Genomic DNA, 17,039 nt, shown 5'->3' with positions numbered 1-17,039 from the left:
CTTGGAAAACCGTTTCCAGGCTACACAAAGAAATGTACAACTCAGTCTATCAGGGCTTCAGAATTACCAGGGAAGAAAACCAACACAGAACAAACAAAATTACTCGTGCTTAGTCTACACTCTGTAATTACACGGGAAGGGATAAGGAAGTCTCCCATTCATATGATGGCTATCCTGCATCCATTTTTATTTTCTAAGAATCAAAAAGGGCACTATCAGAACTTCAGATGATAGATTTGGAAGGGATGATTTTAAATGATCAAAACTGTTGGAAGCATATCGCGTGTGTATAAATACACATGGTTCTTAAGGATTTTTTTTTTTTTTAAGGATTTTTTTTTTTAAGATGAGGTCAGCAGTCTGTAGTCTGTTGGCCAGTCTGGCCCATTACCTGATTTTGAACTTCCCTGAGCTAAGAATGGTTTTACCTTTATAAGTTCTGGAAGAAAAAAAAAAATCAAAGAAGAACAGTATTTCATGATACGTGGAAATTGCCTTAAATCCAAATTTCAGCATCCATAAATAAAGTTTAATTGGAATGTGGCCCACTTATTTGTTCTGGATTGGCTGCATTAGTGCCGTATGGCCGAGTTGATCGTTGTGCAAAGCCTTAAGTATTTACTATCTGGCCCTTTCCAGAGAAAAGTTTGCCAACCTTTGTTTTAAGAGCACTCCCCTAAGAAACATGGAGGCCTTCAATACTCTGAAGGCTTCTTCACAGAGATTTCCTGTGTCAGTGATACATTATGTTAAAAGAAAAGAAAAATGCATGAATTTAGTAAAGATAATATAGTTGCCATATCATGAAATAAAAAAATAACCACCCTTTTATACTGTATTTAGGTTGCTTTTTATTTTATGCCAGTATAGCATAGCTATTAAGAATATGCCCATCAGGGTCATTCTTTTTGCTGGAATCCCTATTAGCTTTCTGTGACCTTGGGCTATTTACTTAATCTCTCAAAAGTCTTAGGTTTCCTATAAAAACAGGGTAATAACAGTACCAACCCCATGATGTCCTAATACTAAGTGGAGTGACTTTTTTCTTAAAGGAATTATCTCAATACCTATAGGAGGTGTGTGATAAATTTTTTTATGAGCAGCATTGTTGTCTGAAAATGTACTTTTTGTGTGTGTGTGTGATCCCCTCCCAGCACTGCCTGTAACTTCTGCTTGGACAAGAAAATCCGCAAAACCCAGCTTATGTAATTTCACATGGTAAGAGCCCCTCTCTCTTTGTTACTATTGGTAGAAAATGACCCAGTGCACAAATCTGAACCTGTACTTGACAAGAGAGTGGACCAAGGAGAGCCTAGGATGTCTAGAAAAGGATCTTGGCGGTAGAGAGTGCTAGAAGGTTGGGATAACACTTGCGAGCAGGGCGTTGGGATTTTCCATGTTAGAATCCTTTCCAACTTTTTCTGCTGTGAGTTCTCAGGTCCATGACAGGCTGTCAATGAAAGCTAAAAAGTTGTTTGTTTGTTTTTCCAGAGTGGATGCAGTTCTTGTCATTTTACCCCAATTTATGTTAGGTTAACTCTACCATTTTTCTCTATTACTTGATGTCTTAATGGGTGTTTCCCACCACAGAAGCTCTTAGAAAACTATGAGGGTATAATGCTGCAATTCTTGGAAATGTAATGATTTCTGTCCTGCTGGCTTGCTGCTACCCATGTTCTGCCCAAACTTGCTCGTCCCTAGAACAGACTGGCTGTGGATTCCTGCAGAAGAACCAGAGCCCAGCAAGCACAGGGCTCCTTGGCTCTGATGCTGGCTCTCTTTTCTCTCCTCATCTCCAAGTAGGTTGGGAACCCCCTTAGCACAGGTAGTATCATCTTCTCCTCAGGGGCAGTCTGGAGGGGACTGATAAGTAGCAGGAGGAGGAGGACCCTCTTTAAATGACCCAAAAAGAACCAGCCTTTGCCTAAAGATTACACTAACAGGGGAGGAAAATTCCCTGAGACAAACAACTCTTTTGTCTCCTCATCCCCCACCCCCCAAATCATTTACAGAAATACCAGAATCCCAGAAGGCAGCAAGTATCTCCACAGGATAACTGAGAAACAGAATTCCTAGAGGTCCACTTTTTTAAAAAATCTCATGAAATGTACAAATCTCACTTTTTTTTTTTTTTTTACTTCCCGTATTTTGATTTATTATTTTGAGGGAAATCTCTCTGAATTTTATCCTTATTTCTCAGTTATGGTTAACTGAGTTTAACCACTCAAAAGACGAACAAATTATTTCAGCATTCTTACATACTCTAGTTGGACTCATGGTTAAGAGACAAAGACAAACACCCACACATCAGCCCACTGTGTGGGGATAAAACCCCCAAACTATAACACTCACATGCATGCCTGTGAGTGGAATGGGGCAGGGTTGGGGGACACTCTTGTCTACTGGTAGGAGTAACTCTCATCATCGTATTCCAACTCATCTTCATCATCATCATCTAGAAGCCCATACTTAAATTTCCGGTAAACAGTGCCATCTTGGCCCATGTAGACGATGTCATCATCATCATCCTCATCATAGTCCCGGTCCCTGTACTCAATCACCTGATCCTCTTCAAAGCTGGTGTTTTCACGATGGCTGCTCTTATAGGAAACATAGGACATGCTAGGGTTGGCCAGCTTCTCATAGCCGGCCTTCGCCACTGGCTGGACTCGGCCCCGTGATTTCCTCCAGACGATCACAGCTGCCCCGAGCAGAAGCACCAGCATAATGGAGGAGGTGATGAACAGGGCTATCTTGGTATGTTCACTGGCAGGCCCAATGTCACTTGCTTGAAAGATACACTCCTCTGTTGGAAGAAGACCCCAGAGAAAGAGCAGAGCAGGGAAGCGTGTGAGAGAAGAAAAGCAATGAGGGAAACTAGTTTCTGAAGTAAAAAACTTTGCTTTATCTTCAAAAACTAAAATGGCAGAATCATTACCTCTGATTTTCCTAGAGGGCACAACACTCTACAGAATTGTACCATGTACCTCCTGAGAGTCCCTGTTTGTGTCTGACGAGTTCAACAAACCCTTCTAGGCTGAAGATCAGTTTGAGACATAGAGTCCCCTCACACCTCATGAGTCAGTTGCCAGGTATCCAACCAGACCAATCGATTCTTCTATTTCCTTCTTAATAAAATACTCCATCTTGAGCTGTGCTTCAGTTACTGCTAAATGCTCTATTTTTTGTTTCAACTCTGACTTTCTCTAAGACTGATTCCTTTCCTCAGGTACCCTTCAACCTGGTCCAAATTCAAGGGCAGAGAAGATTATAAAACCATTGACTTTTTTTTTTTAAGTAGTCTCTATGCCTAACATGGGGCTCAAACTCACAACCCTGAGATCAAGAATCACTTGTTCTACCTGACTGAGCCAGTCAGGTGCCCCCAAACCATTGACTTTTAGAGTTGTGGGGGGGCTTAGAAATTAATTAGGTCAGACTTCTGGAGAAGATGGTGGAGTATCCCATCTAGATAACATCCACATCAATGTAAGTAACCCAGGAAATGACCTGAAGACTGGCAGGACAGACTCTCCACAGCTAAATGTAGAGAAAACGCAAATCAGCTGGAGAATATGATTTGTTTTATTATTTATTATTATTTTTTAAAGTAGGCTCCACATGCCCAGTGTGGAAATCAACATGGGGCTTGAACTCATGACCCTGAGATCAAGACCTGAGCTGATTATCAAGATTCTGACGCTCAACCAACTGAGCCACGCAGGGGCCCCTGGAGATTTGTTTTAAATACCAAGTTGACTTACTCTGGTCAATCAGTAGAACTCAATGCAATGACACACACACACACACACACACACACACACACACACACAAAGAAATTAGGTCAGTCTGTTGCTTGACAGTTGAGAATACTGAGGCCCACAGAAAGGATGAATTGTTGCCTGTCAGAGGTAAAAGCTTGTCTGTGGAGCAATTAAAATTTGAACCCAGGAATCCAGATTGCACGCTAGGGACCAGAGACATTTGGGCATATACTCTGACAACTGTGTTTTTGGGGTCATGAATTCTGTAGCCCTAATCTGATAGGAAGAGACGTAACTTCTTTAAATTCTGACAACCTGGGGCACCTGGGTGGCTCAGTGGGTTAAAGCCTCTGCCTTCGGCTCAGGTCATGATCTCAGGGTCCTGGGATCGAGCCCCGCGTCGGGCTCTCTGCTCGGCAGGGAGCCTGCTTCCTCCTCTCTCTCTGCCTGCCTCTCTGCCTACTTGTGATCTCTGTCTGTCAAATAAATAAAATCTTAAAAAAAAAAATTCTGACAACCAAGTTGAGGGATAGGGGACTCTTGTATCATAATGACAATTTCTAAAGTTGAGAGCCCTGCCCTGTGTTGTCCCCCTGTTGTTCATCCAGCAGCGAAAGAGAGTATGAGAGCACCGGGGAAAAAACTAGCAGGCTCTGTTGGATGTACAAGTTGAAATACAGGGTAAGTTTTCTGTAAGTGGTTTTTGAACCACCAGGGTCTGCTCCCAGGATTCTTTTATGAGATTCTAGGTGTATTATATATACTAGCTTAATGGATGTAATTCTGCTGCCAATTATTTGAGGGGCCATTATTTTTGCTTATTATGTACTGGTCAATTAGGTCTGATTCACCACCACTCTGTATTTCCCTTTCTTTCTTTTTTTTTTTTTTAAATTTATTTATCTGACAGAGATCACAAGTAGGCAGAGCAGCAGGCAGAGAGAGAGGGGGGAAGCAGGCTCCCCGCTGAGCAGAGAGCCCAATGAGGGGCTCGATCCCAGGACCCTGGGATCATGACCGGAGCTGAAGGCAGAGGCCTTAACCCACTGAGCCACCCAGGTGCCCCTCCCTTTCTTTTTGCTAATGATAAATAAGTAGCCTGTTTTATCCAAACTTTAATCCTCATGGGATTTTTCCCATCAAACAGAATTTCCTCTTCTAACATAATAGCACTATCATAATTGCCTTTGACATTAACAATATCAGCACAGAATTTTTCCCTGGAGGAAATATTAAAGCACCAGAGGGATGGATAAACAATCTGTGTATGGTACTTGGAGAGAAATATGGCCTAGGGCAGGAGAATCAATAAAAGATATTTCGAGATTGTTTCAGGTACTAGGGCGCCATATGCAATTCTGTCTTTCTCTTCTCCAGGCTTAAGTCTGTAGAGTCAGGGTCAGCCTCTGTGATCTGGTTTCTTTGAAGGAGCAGAGTATCTCCGTAAAAAAAAATGAGCAGGTAATCAAGAGTATTTAGACTTTTGTAGAGTGGTCCCAGGGGGATCTTCAAGTGCCACAGAAAGCCCAGGAAGGCTGATTAAATTGCTGTTAGTTGGACCAGTCTTGGAGAAACTCTGCATCCAGTGTGCACACACTTCTGGTTTCATTTAAAGCCACTGATGTAATGAGGGTTATTACTCTTAGCGGACATAACGTGGATATTAGGCAATCAGACCCTGACGGTGGTTACGTATGAGAGGCTGTAGAGACCAGGTGTTTGTGAGGGTGGCAAAGCTAAAAGAAGGAAATCATTCATTTTTGGAAAGGTGATTTTAGAATTTAATTGAAAAAGCTAACAAGAAAATTTTTTAAAAAATGGCCAGTAGCAGTTATGGGTCTGAGCTTTACTTCACTTATACATGGACAGGCTCACGTAAATATGATGTCTTTTTTTCAGGCCAGAATACATCTGAACCCCAAGGAAATGATCTGCTTCTGGACTAGAGAATGTATTTTAAGAAGAAAAATATATAATAAATAATAAACATATAAATATAAATATAAATAAATAAATAAATGAGTATTTATTCATTTATTTAAGAAGGAATCACTCCATTTGGGATCTTTCTGAGTTTGTGGCCTGTGAAGCCCAAGTACCCATATACATATGGATGGGGTTGGGAGAAGGAGGCAGTTGAGGGCCTGGGAATTGGTAAAAGGAATTTTGTTTCCTTTTAGCCTTTGTTGAATGTTCATTTTTAAAATGCTTTAAGTCGGGGCACCTGGGTGGCTCAGTGGGTTAAAGCCTCTGCCTTTGGCTCAGGTCATGATCCCAGGGTCCTGGGATCGAGCCCCGCATCAGGCTCTCTGCTTGGGAGGGAGCAGGGAGCCTGCTTCCCTTCCTCTCTCTCTGCCTGCCTCTCTACCTTCTTGTGATCTCTGTGAAATAAATAAAATCTTTAAAAAAAATAAATAAAATGCTTTAAGTCTCTAAGGGGAGCCCTAGACTTGGGCTAACTTCCATAGAATGAGTCTATAGCAGAATCAAGGTAACACTGACATCAGCTTCTTTGATAGTTGATTCTTTTCCTTTTTTTTCCCCCCAGGAGAAAAGAATAAAAAAGAAGATAGTAAGTTTATAAAAAAGAGATTCTAGGGGCACCTGGGTGGCTCAGTCTGTTAAGGGTCTGTCTCTTGGTGTCTGCTCAGGTCATCATCTCAGGGTCATAAGATTGAGCTCTGAGTCTGGTTCCACGCTCAGTGGGGAGTCTACATGAGATTCTCCCTCTCCCTCTCCCTCTCCCTCTCCCCTCACTCACATGCCCATGTGTGTGTGTGCGCTTTCTCTCTTCTGTAGAATAAAATCTTTTTTAAAAGATGAGATTCTAGACCAACTTGAGTTATCTTAGAGGCGGCATGGTAGTGGAAAGAATGCAGGCTTTGCAGTCTGAAGGACCTACAGTCTAACTCCAGATGAGCCCTTAACATTGTTGTGGACTTGAACATGCTAATCAAACCCTTTGAATCTTGGTCTCCTCATCTGCAAAAGGGGATTAAGAATACCTACTTATAGGGGTGCCTGGCTGGCTCTTGGGGTCATGAGTTAGAGCCCCAGGTTGGGCGTAGAGATTCCTTAAAAAAATCTACTTAGAGGCACTTGGATGGCTTAGTTGGTTAAGTGGCTGACTCTTGATTTCAGCTCAGATCATGACCTCTGGGTCTTTGGATCAAGCCCTGACTTGGGTTCCACACTCAGCAGGCAGTATGCTTGAAGATTCTGTCTCTCCCTCTCCTTCTTTCCCTCCCCCGACTTGTGCTCTCACACTCTCTTTCTGAAATAAATAAATGTTTTTAAAAAATTTAAAATTAAAATGATCTACTTCTATGAGTTGATGGACAGAAAGTTTTAGGGATGGTAAGCACATAGCAGGCACTCAATAAAAAGATCGCTCTATTTGTTCTCCAGAAACTTCTATCCTCTCTCCCCTGTGCTCTCATCCCCTTCTGGAGTCTAGGCCCTTCCTCTGCAGGCTGCTCTTCCTCTCGGCTCACCTGTGGTGTTCCGGCAGTCACAGCAGTCCTGGGCATTAGAGGAATCGGACCCATTACAGCAGTGTAGGCAACGGCCGTCATCCACAAACAGCACCAAGTTGGCGGGGCACACCGTACAGTTCTTAGTGCCAGGTCCCTTGCATTCCACGCAGCTCTCATCACATTTTTCACAGCTAAGCTTCTCCCCCTGGTAAGAACAATCGGGAGATTCTTTTTGAGTCTGGAGGAATCAACAAGGCACTGGAGTTCCCAGGTGTGAATTCCATCTTGTCTCCATGAGGAAGGGAGGCATGCGGGGGACAGAAGAAAGACAGCTCATTCTGGGTCCACTTTCACGGTTTAAGGTGAAGAGCCCACCTGGCTGCACTTGGGGGAAACTACTGCTGGGTCTCTGCATCTGAGATCCTCTGGTAACAACAGTGGGAGAACAGGCTTCTGGAACCGCTCAAGTTACAGAACAGACAGCTCATGTGCTGTACCTGGTCAAGGACAAGTTGTGTCTGGCTCATTACGAAATGGACCTTCACCCTTTATAAAATTTTCAGTTCATTGCCCACATTTCAAAACTGGGATATTTCACTTGTAAATCAGTTCCTAGTTTCTCTTTAAAAACTAGACTGTCAACATGGTCATCACTCCCATATGGCAACATCCCAGACAGCTGAGGGGAAGGGACCCTCTTTTTGTGCTGTTCTAGTTGAGAGAATCCCCAGAACCTTGCTCCAATGTCACCAACACAGGTGACCCATCAAATTCCACGTTTCATCAGGTCTGCCCTGGGGTTTTCTTTGACCCGACACCTGCACTCATTAGTCCACTTGGCCTCTGTGCTGTTAGATGCCGTGTGTGGCCCTGCCCCGTCATAATATTTGTGTCTGTTTAGCTAAAACAGTGAAATAAGAGATAAGGAGAAAGTGGCTTCCCTCCCGAAAAGAGGCTGCTTCGGTGGTGCTAAAAATGTCGATGTCTTCCTGTTTTACTTCCGTGCTTTGGAAGGGTGGTATGGTAGAAAAGAAAGGAATGGAAATTGCCTTTGTTGAGCAAAGGTGCTGATCCTGTCTCAGCTGTGATTGTCTTACCAAATCCTGGGTTAGCGGTCAGGACCCCTGGGTTCAATCCCAGCTTTGTTACTTACTACCCAGGTGATCGTTAGCAAATTATCTAATCTCTCTGAAATGGAGGAGTTTCTCCAAGGTGGAAGGATGTAAAGAGAACTCCTATGTGAATATGTTGGGTCATGTTAATTTCACCATTAAGAGATTTGCTTAGTTTCTACAGCTTGTAAGTACAAGAAGTTAGTGAATTCAGAATTTCCCTGGTTTCTAGGCAAGGAAATGAAATATATCTCTCTTAATACACTGTGCAGGGTGGAGGAAATGGAAGGCCTGCAGCAGTTGTGTAGTTTTGACATTATTCAGGCATTTCAGGTGAGACAGCAGAGGAGTAGGAGAGAAGATATTTCTTCTTTCTCTTAAGATTTATTTTTTGGTGGGGGGGCTTGAGTGGGGAAGGACCAGAGGGAAAAGGAGAGAGCATCTCAAGCAGACTCCACACTGAATGTAGAACCTGACCTGGGGCTCGATCCCAGGACCCTGAGATGATGACCCTGAGCCAAAATCAAGAGTCCAATGCTCAACCGACTGAGCCCCCAGGCACCCTAATATTTTTTATCTCTGATATAATATTCTTAAGTGGCGCCGAAACTTTTAAGATCATGAGCAATGAATGTAGAGATAAATCTGAGGTCCTCATTATCTAACTTCCCCATTGTTTATCTTAGGTCATCTCAGTCGCTTGGAGATGAAGGCTACAGATGGGTAGCACCCTTCTGTGATGCGGTGGTAGAAGGTTATAAAACTAGAGCAAGCATGGGAATTGTAAGACCTCCTGATTTTCCCAGAACGGCCTTCCACACCTCTGCAGAAATGGAGGAGGGCACAGCCTGCCCAGCTCTCAGTACCTCTCCCACTCTGTATTCTCCCACCAGACAGTCCGAGGCGCAGATTCCTCCTGCTAGATGGTAACTCCACACACAGGATAAGCAATTAAGTGCTCCTTTTCCTGAAAGGAAAAAAAAATAAAGTGATCCTAAATTATGAGGGCTGACCTTAGATTTCAACCTGTTTTGGGTCCAAAACTCTTAGGAGCAAGGAACATGTCAAGCAAATTGACATGTAGAAAGATGGATTGATTGAGGAGATGGGGGGCAGGTGGGAAAGTCTGGAAGACACCAAGTGAAGACCTAGAAGTCCAGTCAATGTAAATGCTCATTTGGAAATGGAGGGTTGCGAAGTGATAGATCTTTGATGACAGCAAAAAGAAAGATTTTTGGAGAATGGGAAATCATGTAGAAAGGGTATAAAACTTCTGTCATTCTGCTTATTGTTTAACTGATATGAAGGAGGAGAATGATAGCAGATGGTTTGGAGGGTCCTGATACTCAGTTGGTGAGGAAATCATGGTCAGGCAGCTCCTAAGAAAGACTAGACTTAGAATTTTAAAGGCAGGGCTAAAAGAATTTAGCAGATCCTTTTGACCACTTGTTCTTAATTTGGGGAGGATGGATTCCTTAGACGTTCTCTTGAAAGCTAAAAACTTTTTTTGGCATGCTATTTATTTATTACTATTATTAATTAATTAATTTGAGAGAGAGAGAGAGACAGACAGACAGACAGACAGACATGGAGAGGGGCAGAGGGAAAGGGAAAGAAAAAAACCCCAAGCAGGATCCACGCCCAGTGTGGAGACTGACACAGGATTGGATCTCGCAAGCCTGATATGACCTGAGCTGAAATCAAGAGTCAGATGTTTGCCCGACTGAGGACTCAGGCTCCCCTATTTATTATTTTTTAAAAATAAATGAAAAGTAAGACCCAGATATGTCAAGTCATTCATTCAAGTGTACATAGATAATGGTCAAGATTCAAATTCACATTTGTTGACCTACAGTAAATCTTCTTTCAATGATACTCTCTGCCTTAACTCTTTATGACCCACCAAGTAGAGGAGGTCAGAATCTACAGGCTCCGTTTTTGTGGAGGTAACACCCTACTCTCCTAATTCAGAGACCCTAAGAATGACTGACCCAAACATTACCTTTTGCCCAGATATTAAGGGATAACTTCCAGAAAGGATTTGGAGACAGGAGACCTGAATTCTCATTCATTCCATTAGGAAGGTCCTGGTGTTTTTGCTGAGAATTTCAAAAATGAGCAAGGAGATGGATGGGGGGCATGGAATGTGCCTGACATTGTGAGTTGGAACTTGATATAGGTCTTCCCATGAGAAGAATACTGTACAGAGTGGTTAGTTGAATTTGAAGTAGATCCTTGAGTCCTGTCCTTCACAATCACTAGTAGTTAAATCAGCTTTCATGTCTGATCAGTGAGCTCCATCATATGGTGTTTCTATGGGAAAAAATTCTGAGCTCTGAACAACAGTTTAGAGAATAAGCCTTCATTATCCAGCAGCTTCTTAGATTGGGGGCTGCCTATAGTGACACCAATTCAAAGCCATTTTATTATTTTTAAGTTTTCAATTAAGTGTAGTTGACATACAGTATTATATCAGTTTCAGGTGTACAACAGTGATTCAACAATTATGTACATTATGAAGTGTCCATCACGCCAAGTATTGTCACCATCTGCCACCACACAACGTTATTCCAATATTATTGACTATATTCCCTATGCTGTACTTTTCATCCCTGTGACTTACTTATTTTATAACTGGAAGTTTGTACCTCCAAATCCCTTTCACTATTGTACCCGTCCTCCAACCCCGCCCCTTGCCCTCTGGCAACCACCAGTTTGTTCTCTGTAGTTATAAATCTACTTGTTTGTTCATTTATCTTGTTTTTTTGTTTTTTGGGTTTTTTTTTTTTGGCTTCCATGTAGAAATGAAATCATATGGTATTGGTCTTTCCTAGTCTGACTTATTTCATTCAGCATTGTATGCTCTAAATCCATCCACATTGTCATGATGGTAAGATTTCATTCCTTTTTTTATGGATGAGGAACATTCCATTGTATGTATACCACATCTTCTTCAGCCATTCATCTATCAATGGACACTTGGGCTGCTACTGTAATTTGGCTATTGTAAGGAATGCTGCTAGAAACTTAAGATGCATATATCTTTTCACATTAATGTTTGTATTTTCTTTGAGTAAAATGGATCATACCGTATTTTTATTTTTAATTTTTGACAAATCTCCATACTGTTTTCTGTAGTGGCTGTACCAATTTACATTCCTACCAAATAGTGTACAAGGGTTTCCTTTTCTCTACATCATCACCGATACCTGCCATTTGTTGTCTCTTTGGTATTAGTCATTCTGACCAGTCTAAGGTAGAAATCTCATTGTGGTTTTGATTTGCATTTCTCTGATGAGTTATGTTGAATGTCTTTTCATTGACTGTAGGTAATTTGCATGTCTTGTTTGGAAAAATGTCTATTCCAGACTTCTGCCCATTTTGCAATCAGATTTTTTTTCGTTAAGTTGTATGAGTTCTTTATATATTTTGGATATTAACCCCTTATTAGATATATATACCTGGGTGATCCCCAAAGGCACTACCTGTCACCAGTTATATCTCCTTATATTGATTTATTGCACAATGCATACACCCTGGGTACGCAGAGTCTTTTGCCAAAGGCAGTTTGTTAATTTCCGGATTGTTTTCCTATTGTTTCCAAGTTTAACAACCTACATTTGTCATTGCTTCTAAGAATCTGCAGCCACTGTGGGACCTATAAAGATGGCTTTGAGATTTCCTTAGAATTCAGAACTCACTACTGGCTTTCCCTTGGACTGACCCCCACAGGATGAGTTCAGCAACGCAAAGCAACCCCTGAGGACATCCATGGTGTCATTCCACACGGGAAGAGGAAGCTGGAAAGACTACAGTGGTTTTGGCTACCAGCATGGATATTTATTTCAAACAATTTTGCGAGGAGGATAAATAAAAAGTTAAATGCGTAAAGGTAAGGAATGAGATAATTATGGAGGAACCAACTGCATACAAAGGTAATATAAGGCCTTGGGGGGCCATCTGTCACCTACCCCCACCCTGTCCAGTGCTTTGGCATATTTTTTTTTACGACTCTGATAGATACCACTGGACAGTCAACTGTGAATGAATGCAATCCAGTTGGTAAATTGCTTATTTAGGTTACAAAATTTTCCCTGTAATTTTTGTGTCGCCTCATTTCGTAGTATGACAGCTAGTGTTTTAGGGAGGTACCTTGGAATCCATCCTTTTTTTTCATCCAGTTTATAACCCAGGAGCAAACCTGTCCCCCAGTTTTGTAATCTAGATCTTGCAAAGATTCAGATTCACTAAGCAGCCCTGGCTGTGTGCGGCACGGTGAGCGTAGGATGGTACATACTGTGAGCCCCACACATGGAAGGCTTCCAGCAGGCCCATCTAGGGTTCAAGTCAAATACAGGAGGAGGAGACCTCAGAATAGCTGCGAGATGCACCCAGCTATGACCAGCCATCCTTCGCATACATTATCAGGTAGAATGTGTTGATGAACTTCTTTTGTATGACTGTTTTTTTTTAAAAGGAATTTTAAGTTTACAGCGAAATAGAGGGGAAGACACAGAGATTTCCTGTGGACTCTGCTCCTACCATGTGCATAGGGTCCCCTGTTATCAACACTCACTAGCATGATACTTTTTTTTTTCCTTTTCTTACCCAAAGATAAACCTATATAGACATATCATTTTCACCCAAAGTCTCTAGTTTACCTTAGGGTTCTCTCTTGCTGTTGTACATCCTATGGGTTTGGACCAATGTATAATAATACATATCCATCATGAGACTGTCATACAGAGTATATTCACTGCCTTAAAATCCTCTGTGCTTTGTCTCTTCATCTCTCTCTGTCCATCACCCCTGGCGACCAACCGCTGGCCTTCTACTGTTTCCACCATAGTTTTGCCTTTTCCAAAATGTCACACAGTTGGAATCCTACAATCTATAGACTTTTCAGATCGGCTTCCTTCACGCAATAATATGCATTTATGCTTCCTCTGTGTCTTGTCGTGGCTTGATTGCTCTCCCTTTTTACCCTGAATAGTATTTCATGGTTCTGGATGTGTTGATGAACTTTTGAGACCGGGAATCTTCAGAACCATCATCCTTAATCCACCGAGGAGATCTCAAACCCAATTAAAGATATTTATACGTTTTCAGACTGTGCTTACAAGATCACTAATAATTTCTACAATCCCCGCAAAAAAAAAAAAAAATTCTTTAAAAGCTAGTGTTCTGTTTTGGTTGGCTGAGGTTGAGACATTAAATAACCTAATGATGGTTGCCTGGTCTTGATGAAAAACCCAAGGGCTCTAGCCCACTGCAATGCCCTAGGACACTGGAATCAGGATTGTCAGATTTAGCACATCAGAATATAGGGTTTTATCTGGCAATCCTAGTTAGAATAAAGGCCCACATATCTAGTAATGGCGGTATCAGAAAATCTAATGGAAAGCCAACACCATATTTACTATGATATGGCTAGGTATAATGCTAACTTTCTACCACCCTCCCACCATACCCCCAATTCAATGTATCCCCTTATTTATCTTATTCTAATTAGAAGTTTTGAGGCAGGAACTATAGGTGCCTCTGGAATGAAAATAAGAGAATACAAATGAATGGTAACTTAATGCAAGTGTGTTCGGAAGGCCAGTTCTTTCAAAGATGGGAGTCAGTTGCAGATAGGGTAAGGTGGGAGCCACAGCATGGCAGAGTTTTCATGGCCTTGACTCCAGGACTGCCTGGGAGTGGTATGAGGGGCAGAGGAGGGCATTCTGGGGCTCTTGAGATTCTGCCTGGGCTCCTCACTCCAATCTGAGCGGCTCTGCTTGGGTCCATTTGCATCGTAGGATCCAGCGTAAGATTTCTTCTGAAGAAGATGGTCTCCCACCAAAATACTAGAAATAATAGATATACTAGAAATAACCAAAATAATAGAAACCATTATTCTAAATTAGACTGTGTTGGCCAGTACGGTAGCCACTAACCCCGTGCGCTACTGAGCCCTACTGAGCCCTGGAAATGTGGCTAGGACAACTTGAGTTGTGCTGTAAGTGCAAAATAAACATCAGATTGTGGAGACTTCGCAGAAAACATTCTCAATTTTTACATCGATTACACGTTGAAATGATTATATTTTGGATATGTTAACTAAATACATATATTATTAAAATTAATTTTACCCATTTATTTTTATTCTTTAAAATGTGACCACTGAAACATTTAAAAATGTGTGTATGGGGGAAGCCTGGGTGCCTCAGTGGTTTAAGACGCTGCCTTCGGCTCAGGTCATGATCTCAGGGTCCTGGGATCGAGTCCCACACTGGCCGGGAGCCTGCTTCTCCCTCTGCCTACTCTCCCTGTTCTGCCTGATGCTCTCTGTGCTTCTGCTCGCTCTCTGAAATAAATCAATAAAATCTTAAAAAAAAATAAAAATGTGTGTATGGCTTGCGTTACGTTTTATTTGGATAGTGCTGATACACCGCGTTGTGAGTTACTTAAAAGAAATTCTAGGCCTGGTATGGATAGCATGTGACCAGTTCCAGGCTAGTTTAGATTGTCCACTAGTCTAAGCACTTTGTAGCTAAGATTAATTTAATGTTTATGTCACTGATAGTCACTCCAAGATAACTTACAAATTATTGAGTATTCCATGTTGTTGTTGTTGTTGTCATCCTTCTTAGTGTTAAGACTTATTTTTGGGGGGAGGCGGGTATGGTTGCAAGCAGCCCAAATAAAGCGGTGGGGCGGGGTTCTGTGACATTGACTCCACAGTTCAGAGAAACACGCAGGTGACAGCCCGGAGCCAGACCCGTGGTTCGGAGCTGCAGATATCAGCCACGCCCCATGGGCGGTGCCGGGCTCGGCCTAGCAGCCCTGCGATTGGCCCGACCGCCTGCCCACACCGCTTCCGCTGAACGCCGCTTCCGCTCTGCCACCTTAATTTCTCTCGTAGCTTTTCCGGCTCCTCGGCTTGTAGCTTCTCGAGCTTTTTCTGATTTGGGCGGTGTTCACGGCCGCTCTGTTTTTGTTCCCTCTTGGGAAGCGTCTCCTCTCTTTTTCTTTCTCTCTCCCCTTCATGTTCTTTGTCTTTCCTTGGCTCTGTGCCTCTCCTCTGCCTCTTTCTCTTGGCGCTTTTATTGTCTGTGCTCCGCCAGCTCCTAAAGTTTATGCGCCTCGAGCTGCTGTTTCTTCGGTGAGGCGTCACTCAGGGGTTCGGAATCCAGAGGAACCTTCCGGAGCAGGAGGTGGCCTGGCGCTGCTCGCCTTTCCACGGGAGGTTCAGGCGGCCCAGGGCTTGGGTGAGGCCCACAGGCGTACTCGCGACATGCGCCTTGGCCTGGAAGTTCATGTGTCCCCGAAGTTGAAGGTGTGGAAGTTCCGGCCTGTCATCTCCTCCTGTTGTGGGTCCAGCACGGGGATGTCCATGTTTCCTATCTCCCGACCTTCTCAAGCACCTTGACCATGACCTGCTCCCTGGGCCAACTCTTGCGTATTTTGCAGGGCGAGCCCTCCAGGTGACTCGTGCCTGGCCTCTCTTCGGGCAGCATTTCATTCTTTTCCTTTGTGTCATGGGAGAACGATTCCCCTGGCATGTGGGGAAATTGGTTTTGAACTTGGCGGCGTGCACCTTGCGGACTTGAGGGAAGCTGCCAAGCTTAATGACCTTGCCGTGGAGGCAGGCCAGGAAAGACGTGAGCCGATTTTTGCCTAACTTGCCCTCCAAGCAGATGAAGTCCATGGTGCCCTTGGAAATCGCAGAGTGGAGAACTGGAGATTGTGCACCATGGCCTTAAGTCTTTCCAGCCCCTGCCTGCTGGAGATGGACTTCCGCTGCTCCTTTAGCCATGGAGGGCCACTCTGATGGTCACCTTCATGATGGGCTGGAGATAGAGGCCTACAGAGGACAGAGCTCCACTGTCTCATATGTGTCGTGGACTGTGCTAGCGGTGGCCTTAGCCCAGCAAGCATGGCCTCCCTGCCCGGCACCATCACCGTTTGCTTGAGGTGCCCTTGGAGCCCCTGGCCGCTGACTCTGCCTATCTCTGTGACGGTGCTGAGTGCTGGAGATACAAAGGTAAGTGAGATGGGCGGGTGGGTTGTTCATTTGGTTAAGTGGCTGCTCAGCTCATGATCTCAGAGTCCTGGGATCGAGCCCCATACGAGACTCCCTGCTCAGCAGGGAGTCTGCTTGTCCCTCTCCCTCTGCCCCTCCTACCCCTGCTTGCGTGCTCTCTCTCTCTCTAATGAATAAATGAATTGATTAAAGACAAAAACAAACAAAAAACAAAGGCAAATGAGAGCATTAATCTTTGCCTTTGAGGATCTCAGTTTAAAGAGACAGAGAGAAAGAATAAATAACATAAAATATGCCCTCTGGGCTCCAGGGCCCTGACTGCCTTGTTCACCCTTGAACCTTTGTCTGGGCCATACTGCAGGAGAAACATTGGTTGGATAACTAAGCAGATGGATGAATGGAGAGTACTAAAGGAACACAGTAGAGGGATTAAGGAAGGCTTTGTAGAGGAAATACTGACTAATGGATTAGAAAGAGGTAGCCAGGCACAGCAGACTGGGGAAAGTATTGCGGAAAGAGAAAGGGCAAGGTTGGCTCAGGTTTGCAGAAACTGACTACACCTGGATTTAGAGGGTGGTGGAGGAGGTGGTGAGGGGTGAGATGAGTCCCAAGACGAAGAACCTCATATGAGAGTTAACTAAGTTAAGATTCTATCCTA

At 43.4% G+C, this 17,039-nt stretch overlaps 1 protein-coding gene across 2 annotated transcripts in view; it reads right to left on the bottom strand.

The window, feature by feature from the left end:
• Positions 1–2,151: 2,151 nt before the first annotated feature.
• PCSK5 (proprotein convertase subtilisin/kexin type 5) overlaps positions 2,152–17,039 on the bottom strand; it is a 443,312-nt gene continuing 428,424 nt past the window's right edge. For both annotated transcript variants that reach the window (XM_032866664.1, XM_032866665.1), the window contains 3 exons: positions 9,219–9,319; positions 7,259–7,445; positions 2,152–2,806 (listed from right to left, as the gene is read on the bottom strand). In XM_032866664.1, coding sequence (XP_032722555.1) covers positions 2,400–2,806; positions 7,259–7,445; positions 9,219–9,319 — 695 coding nt within the window. In that variant the 3' untranslated portion in view covers positions 2,152–2,399. The remainder of the gene's footprint in view (positions 2,807–7,258; positions 7,446–9,218; positions 9,320–17,039) is intronic.

The sequence above is a fragment of the Lontra canadensis genome, unplaced genomic scaffold, assembly GCF_010015895.1.
Source record: "Lontra canadensis isolate GAN:19392208 unplaced genomic scaffold, GSC_riverotter_1.0 scaffold31, whole genome shotgun sequence".
In the NCBI taxonomy this organism is placed as follows: domain Eukaryota; kingdom Metazoa; phylum Chordata; class Mammalia; order Carnivora; family Mustelidae; genus Lontra; species Lontra canadensis.
Note: the sequence above shows the minus strand (reverse complement) of the source record. Positions and strands in the feature narration are given on the sequence as shown.